The following is an 11,154-nucleotide window of genomic DNA, read 5'->3' as shown; positions in this document are numbered from 1 at the left end:
TCGAAGGGTCAGTGGTTCGAATCCCAGCTCTGACTGTCCACATGTCGAAATGTCCTTGAGCAAGACACCTAACCCCAAATTGCTCCCAATGAGCAGGTTAGCACCTTGCATGGCAGCTACTGTGAATGTGTGTGTGAATGAGAGGCCATTGTAAGCGCTTTGAGTGCCGCTAAGGTGGAAAAGCGCTATATAAGTGTAGTCCATTTACCATTTACATCCTGGCCACCCACCACACATCCGTGTAGCCCACTGTAACATGTGCCCATAATAATTATCCACTATAATAAAGCGTAACTGAACTATTATAACAATATACATTGTTCAAATAGTTCAGTTAGCCTACGCTTTATAGTGGATAATAATTTTTGACATCAGTGTACAAATATCTTGTCGCTTGCCGATGATATCCAGACTTTTGAGAACGAGTCTTGAATTGACATATGTGACCTAAAGGGAAGTGCATAGGGCAGGCAATGAAATTTGTTCAAAACTATCAGAAGGACATCTGTATGCTCATCAGCCATAAAGCCAGGCTGGACCTGGCCTGGTTTTTGCCAGGCTGTCACTGTCAGGTTAAGCCCCTCCCCTGTTAGCATAGCGGTGGTGCTAGGCTAGCAGTAGCAGACGACTCTGTAGCTCTGTTTCCATAAACCGTGGACTAGCTAGCGTGCTAGCTGGTGACTGGCGTTTAGAAAGAATGGCAACGGACTGGCAAGCACTAGCTTCGGAGCAAGCTGAATTGATATCCAGCCGTCTCCGAGAGCTACTATCCTCCGGACAGGGGTATATGAGATCGCAGTTCGGGGTTGAATTGGGTCTGAGGCCTGAGCTCTACCCGTCCTGGGCTGTCCTCTCCCTGGGGGTGCTGGTCCTGCTGGTCCTGCTGGGGGTGCTGGTCCTGGCCTGGGCCGCGGTCTGTGGCGGTGGGAGAAAACGGAGCTCGTCTGCCACTCCAGACAGCGGTGGTGGTGAACCTCTGAGGGCTCCGGTGACCAAGGCTTTTAAACCCGAGGAACAGAAGAAGAAGAACAAAAAGAAATCGGTTAAGGTACTGTTATCTAGTTTGCTAGCAACCTTAGCCTGGAGCCGCTAGATGACTATCGCTAGCTGTTGACAAATGAAGTCGTGGCATCTAACGTTAGCTAGGCTAGCTAGCTTTTGTGTAGGCAGCTGGCTATATACAGTAGGTAGCCATGCCTAGCTAATTAGCTAGCCAGGCTAACTATTCAACAAACTAGCTAAGCTAACGAGCTAGCTATCTCTACTACTTTAATTCCTAGCCACCAGATCTGTTTGCCATTGACGTTGTGATTCAAATCATGATTTTAGCATTAGCTAGCTGGGTTAAGTAGCTAATGTTCCACCTCCATGTAATCAACTTCAGATTGTCGGCATACATATGGAGAAGGGGTTGAATACAAAATATGAGTCGTTTTAAGTTAGCTAACTTAGCCAAACTTGGTGTCAACCATAATGTATGCAATACACTTGCACAGCCCTGACAGCAATTTCCTTGTCTCTCTGGCCATAGAAGACTCAATCCAATGGACACACTTTACCAGAGCCGCAAGAGGAAGTGAGAGCTAGTGAAGAAATCCCCAAACCGTCCCCACCACAGGCCCCAGAGATCAAAAACGAGAAGGTATGTAAAGTTAGCTGGTACCTTTAGAAAGAAAGAACAGGAAGCAATCGAGTGTGATTACTTTTTGTGGATTTAATCCAAAATGATCGAAATTATCCATGGCTAAAACGTTGAGCTCCAGCTCAGTCCTCCACATAAAGTAATAATCACACCAGAGAGCTATCACCCATCACAATCTGGCACAATGGATACAGTTTGAAGACCTTATTTTACTCAGTTTAAGTGACCTAGCTGCCTTGCAACTCTTGGATGTGGATGGGGTTTTAGTCAGGCTTTTTTTTATGTAAGCAAACTGAGTATTTTAATTTGTTGAAATGTTGTATCCTGCACTTACATAGGTGAAGAAAACCAAGAAAAAACTCAAACCAGAAGTGAAGTCAGGCCAGAGTGTTTCTGCAGCTGATGGAAAGGAGCCTGATGATGGTAGGTGCTGCTCAACATATTCATGCAGTAACTTCACAGGAAAAAGCAATACACTTTTAAACAATGTCTAAAACATATTGATTTGTTGACATGTAGAAAGAAACCGCTGGTGTCTTCATTGTATGGTGTTAAACGTCTTATAAAGCCCGTAGCTTTGGCACATTGTTCGTGGTTCTCAGTAATTTATTAGAATGAATGTATTTCAAAATGCATTGGACATTTTGGTCACCTGTTAGACTGTATGATTTGTCTGTGCTTCTAAGTCGCATTCATGTTTCAGCAACCTGAGTTTTTTATTAACCATTATTTACACAGGTAAATCAATTAAGAACAACCTCGTATTCACAATGACGACATGTGCAAAAGAGTACAGGAGAAAAACAAAATACTTCAAATGCAGTCAAAATCTTTGCAGTCTGGCAGGGGAGAAACAATGTGCAATCTTCAGTTAGAATCTCACAAAGTCTGTGTTCAGAGGCATCCATGGATATAAAGGCTTCCAGTTTCAGCGTCTTGTAGGGTGTTCCACTGGGAATGGCCAGATGTATAGGCATTTGATCTCGGGTGTTTTTTGCTATCGGTTGGGAATCTTAACAAAGAGCTGAGGTAAAGGGTTTTTGTATGAACATGTGATTGGTTTGGTCATTGAGCGGTCAGGGAGGGCCAGTCGAGAGATGAATATAGGTTGCCTAACATGGGTGTTGAAAGGAGAATTTGTGATCAGGCGTATAGCGGAGTGTGGTGAATTTACTTAGTTGGCATTATAATATTTACACGTTTAAGGCCCTTGCATAAGGCTACAATGGCATTCTTGAGGGAATTAATGTAGTCTGTCTGTCACTCAAACTGGCCTGCAGCTATAGCAAGCACGCCTATTCCTGAGGGAACTGGGAGAGAGGCTGTAGGACATGGCACATGGCCTGGTTCACCTAGATCCAATGGAATGTAGGTTTTGTTAGCCAACATGGTTGAGGGAGTGGCACCAATTGTTGATCCAAGTCTTTTTTAGTTGTATAAAAAAGTATTTATTTGAACTTGATGGCATTAGACAGTCTTACAAGAGCACAGAATGCTGCCTAACCACAGTGTCTAAATGTACATAATTGTCATTTTAGCCTTTTACAAACTGAACTAAACTTAACACTTGAATAATATAATACACTGTTTTAGGGCTGCATGATTATGACCAAAAAATAATTGTGATTATTTGCTTCAAAATGGTAATTGCAATTAATAATTGTGATTAATATTTAATATATAATATTAATATATAATAACCAAAATGCTCCCAAATCACGGACGTTGATCCCTTTCTTGCTACTAACTCACTGACCTTGTTTTCGCAAATTTTTTCACTACTCACGGCTGCGGGTACTCTTGTGACACTTGTCTTGACCTACTGCTATCTAAATTGCTGTGCAGTGCACTCAGCGGAAACGCATGTGATTGGTCAGACAGCATAAGAGCCTGTGATTTGACCGTGTAGTCCTAGCACACTCAATTAAAAATTATTAATCACATTAATTGCGGCCTTTTGCGATTAGTTAATCGCGGAGGTCATAATCGCGATTTCGATTAATTCACGATTAATTGTGCAGCCCTACACTGTTTTAAACATATCAGCCCATTAAAGACTCGTCTTATCCGGTCCTTTCCCTCAGGAGCCTGGGAGACCAAGGTGAGTAACCGGGAGAAGAGGCAGCAGCGCAGGAAGGACAAGGCTCCAGATGGCTCTGGAAGCCCAGGGGGGGCGGAGCCTCCCAGCTACCAGGGAAACCCACCCGCCGTCTCCGCCCCCGTCCCCCCCAGGAAGACCAGAGGTATGACATCATCAGAGAAGTCGATTCTCGAAAGCATTCCTCCCTCTCCTCCCTCTCAAAGCACACCGGAGGACGGCGTTTTGAAGTTCAGAGTTAACGCTCAAACACTATCTTCACTTCAGCATCTTATGTAGAGCCCCTGCATGCAAGGACCGCTGGGAAGGGAGATGCTGTCGTTGCACCAGGTAAAGACATCCATCCATGTTACAGTAGGGTCTGAAGAAGAGAGTGGTTGTCATTTGATATCATTCTAGAAACTACCCACCATTATCGCCTCTGGGCATTACACAGTGTCTGTCCTTCTCGCAACTGACTGGCGTAGCAGCACCGTGTCCTGTTGAGCTGATGACCAACAGAGATCTCCCTCTCCGTCTCCTTAGTGGCCTCCAGCTGGAGAGACGAGCCCTCTGTGAACGGCGGAGGGTGGGCCAACGTACCCATGAAACTCCCCGCCCAGATGAGCGCTCTGGAGGGGGACAAGTGGCCGGCCATGCCCACGGCCCCCCGTCACAGGAACCCGGAGCCCCAGACCTGGGGCCCGGAGACGGAAGGTACCGGGGCTGATCCAAAGACATCTTCAGATAGTTTCACATACTTGAGGCGTGTTTCATTGAACTTGTTTGAAGAATGAAGTTGGCAGGGTTTGTATGTTTGAGAATCTATTGAATCCATTGCCGCCGGATAAGGTAAACCATGCATCTACTGTACGAACACTGGCCGTTAGACAGATGTTTAACATTACAGCAGAATCCTCACTACAGCCTGCAGCCCAAAAAACACTTTGATTTGCGTTTGTTTTACATCAATGTACGAAAACCTTCGATGTACGAGAAGCCTTCATTGTGTGATCTATGCAGGTCACACAATATAGGATACAGATTATCTCACTCAAAAAAGGAGTGGAGTACTTCCTCTATATCCACATTTCTGCTGTTTTATCTCATACCCTTCTAAAGAAAGGGTCTGTGTTCTGAGGCTAGGTCCTGTCTCACAACAACATGAAAGGAACTGTGCTACAATTCTGAGGAGCAGTCTGGGTTAACCATAGAAATGGAATTCCAATTGTATGGGTTTATACAATTGCTTTGCCTTTATAAAGTCTTTGCTATTAAATGTTACCTCAAATATCAAAGGTGATCATCGGATTACACAACATATTAATGGTATATAACTTGTATTTCAGGGACATGGAGTGGCATTGATGGCAGGATCAAAACTGAAATCAACTCTGTGACCTTCTCTCTTCTTGGAATGAATACAACAGGTGAACAAAATCACTGATAAGTGATGTGTAAGGCCCAATTCCACCAACCCTCATGCCCTGCTCCTTGTTTGAACTGTTGATCTGAGTAGGCTGGTACAGTATGATCAAGATAAGGGTTTTTCCAGCATAGAGGATTTTTTGGCGCCCCCCCCCCCCCCCCCCCCCCCCCCCCCGCCAAAGAGATGTTAGCCAGAGCCAAAGGAAAATCACCAGTGCCAAAATGCTAAAAATTTAGAATAAAAATATAAATTCAAATCCTCTCCAAATGTTGTTTGATAGCTTGTTTCAAGTGCAGCCCATCCCTCTTTCTTGCTTTGTCCATAGTTTGGACCACTAGTAATCATATCCATTTTGTGTCATGTCGGGAGATTTCCCATGATTGTGAGAAGTGAGCTCAGTCAGAACGACAGTGAGGAATATAGGCCTATACCGGTAGGCTACTTGGCATAAAACTGAGGTTTCCCCCAAATAAATTGTGTGCGCATCACCCCCCCAAAGACCCATCCTGAGCCAGGAAAAATCCTGAAGATGGCAAAGACTTGACCGTCTCCCTGTCTGTCTCTGTCGTTCCAGCTGGGGAGCCCCGGTCACGTCCTTCCACTGACCTGCCCACCCCCCCCGTGGAGGACGACGTGTGGTCTGGATTCAGTACGCATGCCCATTTCTTTGTTCTTTTTACACCAAAGGGGGCTGTAGAGTTGTATTTCAGTCTTGTGTACATATATTTTACAGCGCATGTTTTAGTAGGGGTCTGACATGGGCTACTTCCCGTCAAAGTCATGAAGATGGTCACACTCCAAATGTCTTTTCAGTCCCAGAGTACTGTCTCACGTACCCTACAGGTATGCCAGACCGTACTCTGCTTGGTTCGGGGTCATGAATGTTTTGTAATTAATATCCAACATTGGTATTGAGATGAAAGCAGCTGTGGGGGCCTCTGTGGCTCAGGAGGTTGAGCGGGTCGTCAAATGGCCGCAGGGTCGTCGGTTCGATCCCCGGCTCCTCCTGTCCACATGTCCCCGTGTCCTTGAGCAAGACACTGAACCCAAGACGCCTTGCGTGGCAGCTGGCCGCCATTGTATGTGAATGAGAGGTCATTGTAAAGCGCTTTGGATAGAAGCGCTATATAAGTGCAGACTATTTACCAGTTGCCAATACCGTGACATGATTGTGTTAGTATTGATCTGTAACTGGTGTGTGGTGACATGCTGTTGTGTTGTGGTCAGATGGGATCAGTGTAGCGGACCCCAGCTCTGACTGGAACGCCCCTACGGAGCTGTGGGGGAACTATGAGGAGCCCCCTGTGGTCGAGGCCCCGGCCCCCCCCTCCCAGGAGACACCCGCCCCCCATACCACCAAGGTCTGTCCTCCTACAGCTGGACGAACAAGACGTGCTCCACCTGTGTCCTTGTGATCATTTGACTATCCTGTCCAACCATCCATCCATCCGTCCCATGGATTTATCTACTGTCATCCACCCACACAATGGGACAGCTGAATGAAAGGGTGGACAGATTATAAAGTGAATACATGGGTTGTTCATTTTCAAGAGCTGTCGGGGCCGAACTTTGCTAGTTAGTTTAGTTGGGCTCTGTTCTGCCCCGGACCCGTGAGAACCGTTACCATCTGTCTTTCCACCGTCGGGCCACTAACAGTATGGAGGAGGGTTTGGTTTATTTTGGATGATTTCTGGGTTTTCTTTTTATGCGCCTACATGAGCGCACAAACCGGTTTCTCTACATAACCAAACAGACGTTAGCTTGTTTAAGTTAGCTTACTGGTGCTCGAGCCAAGAGACTGACGTGTATTGCAACCTATCAGTGAATAGTATAGGTCTATTAAGCCTGCCTAATCAAACGGTTCTGCTTCACTGAGTACGGTTGTCTAACCGGGCCTTGGGAATCGTGCTGGGAACGGTTTATAAACGTTCCGGATCCAACCGTTTCCAGGTGGAAAGACCCTCGGAACCGTTACCTTGCGTGCTCAGAACCGTTCAGCCCGACAGTGGAAAGACAGCTAAGGATATGGAAACATGGATTGTCTGTTTCCCAGTGGGCATTGAAGAGGTGTTAAATCAGGTTCTTGGTCCTGTTGTGGTTGTCTCCCAGGTGTCAGACGAGGAGAAGGAGGATGCCTCCGGCGGGGGAGCGGCCAAATCAAAGAAGAAGAAGAAAAAGAAGAAGAAAACGGAGGATGAGGGCACTCCGGCCCAGGTAGGAACCAACCAAACCAGAGGGAGAGTGGAAGATCTCTGTGATCATCATACCGCCATTTTACATCCCTCCATTCATTCTAAAGCCATGCATTACCAAAACAACTATGTACAAAAAATAAATGGACAAATCTATTTTAAGGTCTTTCCTTTATTTGACCCCTGCTTGTGTAGCCAACCCCCGAGAGCTCAGTCCCTCCTGTGGCCAACACATTGCCCAAGGCCCAGCCAAGAGAAGAGCGCCCCCCAGTGGTGACCGCCTCAAAGCAGATGACCGCCACACCATCCTCTGAGAGTAAGACACAAGGGCGGAGTTCAAACCACTGGCTGAGCTCTTTCCTCTACACTGCATTCATTAAGTATTCAGACCCCTTCACTTGTTACATTACAGCTTCTAAAATGGATTCAGGGTCCAACAATAAGGACTGGCCGGCAGACCGCCCAGGGCATGTAAAACGCCATGTCAGGCGAATAAATCAGGCAACTCACTTGCCCCGTTGGACAAGTAGTAAAAATAAATGTCATTTTTATCAGTTTTCCCAATTTTTATAATTTCTATTCGATCATTGTTGTATCATAGCTAATGTTCTCTCTGGCACATATTAGCCCCCTCCCCTAGCACTCGTCGTTGGCCAGTCAAGAGCTGAGTAGGCTAGTAGTGGGACGCGTGGCTGTCAGTCGGACGCTTTTCAAATGGCAGAGGGTAAAGACCAGACGCATGAGCTCAAGTGCAAGTGAGCGCTTCAATCGTCTTGGACGAAGGAGTTTAGCTGGGTGTCGTTAGAGGATGTGGGCAAAACTCCGACTACGTTTTGCGCAGTTTGCCGAATAAAGTTTGAGAGCAAAGAGAATAAAACGGTCGTTTTTCAAAGGCACTTCAATTTTATCGTTGGACCCTGGGATTCAGTTGTTTAATTTCTCTTCAGTCTACAGTCAATACCCCAAAAGGACAAAACCGACACAGGCCTTTTGAATTTTTGGCAAATTTATTTAAAGAAAATACAACAAAGTGAAATATTATATTTACATAAGTATCAGACAGTATTTGGGGAATTTCTCCCATTGTTCTCTGCAGATCCTCTCAAGCACTGATCTTAAATGGGATATTTAAGTTTTTGTTTTTTTTATTAATTTGCAAAAATGTCTAAACCTGTTTCCTTATGGTGTATTGTCTAGATTGATGAGAAAATGAATTTAATCCATTTTAGAATAAGCCTGTAATGTAACAAAGTGTGGAAAAGGTGAAGGGGTCTGAATATTTTCTGAATGCGCTGTACACACACACACACACCCACACACATCTAAGAACTGGACATTTATAATAGTGAATAACTGATCAGAAGCATGTCAACTCCCCACTTTTCAAAAACATACACTACACATTTTAAGCACTACCGTATGTTTTTGTAATGTAATAAGAGGTAGGTAGGTTCCATCTTCAGCTTCAATAGTTTTGATGGACATACAATGTATATGTCAAAAAGATGACAATTCAATTCTAATCTTTTCTGATTTCTCAGTAGAAAAGTCTGACCAGACCTCTCCTCTAATGTCTCTGTAGAAAAGTCTGACCAGACCTCTCCTCTAATGTCTCTGTAGAAAAGTCTGACCAGACCTCGGAGGCTCCAAAACCAGCCCAGAAGAAGAAGGTCCGGAGAGAGACATGAAGTCAGAACCACAGCTCAAATTAATCATATGCAAAAGGATTGTTCAGTGTGTTAAATGCAATAATTACCGGGTACAGATTTTTTTAAGGATAAGTTTATTGTACTTTTCCTATATCCAAAAAGAAACAGAATTGAAAACTTAACAGTGACTGGCTTGGCACACAAGAGAACAGGTGTGATCCTATGAACTGAGTTAACTGAAGTGCACTATACGCTACGCTGCAACCAAACGGTGTTTCAGGCCAGGTTGACTTGCAGTAAGGGGTACATGTTTATATGTGATTATTTTCCAGTTGCATCAAAAGTACTTTTTGAAGGTATACGTTTATGAAATAACCCAAATGTAGAAATGCGTTTTTACGAAATATCAATGGTTTCGAGATTACGTTTACTTTTTTTTTTTTGTCTCTGTTGTGGCACTTTGGCATCGGTGGATTGTACACAACTACCGGTATGTTGCGGTTACTGATAGAGTGGTTCATGTTTGCATGTCAGCGCTGATCCTGGGTCAGTGTTACTCACTCCGCTCCAATGACAAGGCTCAGGATTTTGGGATGATAAAACTGATCCTAGATGTACAATGTGAGGCAACTAAACCTTTTTTTTTTACTAAAATGTGGCAGTAACTCTTATCAGCCACAGGGAGGCACTGTAATTGATGAGTTGTGAAGTACTCTAATGACACCACTAGGGGCATTAGTTGGGTCTACTAGTATTCTCTCAGTGCGTTGTATCATTCTGAGCATATTTTCCTCACTGATGTTTGTGTCCATTGACCCTCAAAGTAGAGATATTCTGGTCCTATTGCACTCTGCTGTTAAGATAATTTCTTAAAATGTTTCTTCCAACCTCGGTGGTAGGAAAAGCCATGCCATATGTACAGATTCAAAGGGCTTTTTCTAATGTTGAATTCTCTGTGATTGCACTGTGCAAAGCTGTGTCGAGTCCCTTGATGTTTTCATTCGTTTTTAAGACCATATTGCGGATTGTGAACGTTTAATTCCTGGTTTGTGACTTTAGTGATGGAAGTCGATGTGATTTAAAGTGGAGGTACTGAGGAGGAGTCCAGAGCAGCTTTAATTCCATGTCGGTCATTTTAACAGTATATCAGGAATTGAATTATATTGCCTTAACCTGTAGTAAATTTACATTTTTTTATAGTAACTGCAAGTTTGATCCATGTCCGAAATGAATTTAACTCTTGCATGACTTTGATAACCATACTCCTATACGCTGATTTAAAAAAAGGAAAAAAAGGGGGGATGGGGGGCGACGTCTTGTTGGAGCTCCTGTAGGACCTCTCAGTGTGTATACAGACTTTACTGAGGGGTGGCAAAGTGAGCTTGAGCATATTGGCTTAAATCAGACCTGGGCCCAAATACTATTTGAAATCCTTTCCATTACTTTAGCGCTTTCTTGAGTGCCTGTATTGTCAAGTGGGCGCAGTTTGCATTTTTGGGAACAGCCAATTGGTTGTATTGTACCAGGCAAGAACAGTCAAGCACATGTGAGCACGAATAGTATTTGGACCCATGTCTACCCATGTCTGAAGCATATGCTTCAGCAGAAATAGAAAGGACTGCATCTTTACGGTAGACCTTGAGAGTGTAAAGAGCCTTAGTGCATCAAGATGTTGGTCTGTGGTGGTGCAGTATTTTTGCCCATAGATCTTGGTAGACTAGATAAGTCGTTATGGAGATGTTCTGGTGTAGCTGCAGAAATACATGTCTTTGTAATTAATGGTTATTAAGATGACTCAATCAATGTATTTATACTTGTCCTTAGAATATGATTTTGAGAATGATTTTGTTTATTGAAGAATTGAAATGATATTTCTGTTCATTGAAATTTGATGAAAAATAAATAAATAAAAAAGAAATGTATTATGATTGTAGCTAGTTCACATATACTTATTATAGTGATAGCTATGCATAGTATGCTTGCAGTTTTGTTATAACATGTGCATGACATATTAATGCATATCTGCACTTAAATCTTATCCTGTACATATGTAGCATTTATGGTCTTCACAGCAGTAACAATGTCATGTCTTTCTATTCCCAGTAGAAGATAATCCCAGTCTAGGGACGGAGCCAGTCCAGTCCCAGTAGAAGCTAATCCCAGTC

General features: G+C 43.9%; 1 protein-coding gene across 1 annotated transcript; it reads left to right on the top strand.

The window, feature by feature from the left end:
• The first annotated feature begins 612 nt into the window (after positions 1–612).
• Positions 613–10,821, top strand: mtdha (metadherin a). Its single transcript, XM_084455175.1, has 12 exons — positions 613–1,048; positions 1,532–1,642; positions 1,981–2,065; positions 3,727–3,885; positions 4,008–4,070; positions 4,266–4,436; positions 5,069–5,149; positions 5,723–5,797; positions 6,376–6,509; positions 7,258–7,362; positions 7,536–7,656; positions 8,961–10,821. Exons 1-12 carry the CDS (start codon positions 698–700, stop codon positions 9,026–9,028), a joined length of 1,524 nt encoding a protein of 507 aa, XP_084311301.1. The 5' UTR covers positions 613–697; the 3' UTR covers positions 9,029–10,821.
• The last annotated feature ends 333 nt before the right edge of the window (positions 10,822–11,154 follow it).

This window comes from Borostomias antarcticus, assembly GCF_949987555.1.
Source record: "Borostomias antarcticus genome assembly, chromosome: 21".
In the NCBI taxonomy this organism is placed as follows: Eukaryota; Metazoa; Chordata; class Actinopteri; order Stomiiformes; family Stomiidae; genus Borostomias; species Borostomias antarcticus.
This window is presented reverse-complemented; position numbering and strand designations above follow the sequence as displayed.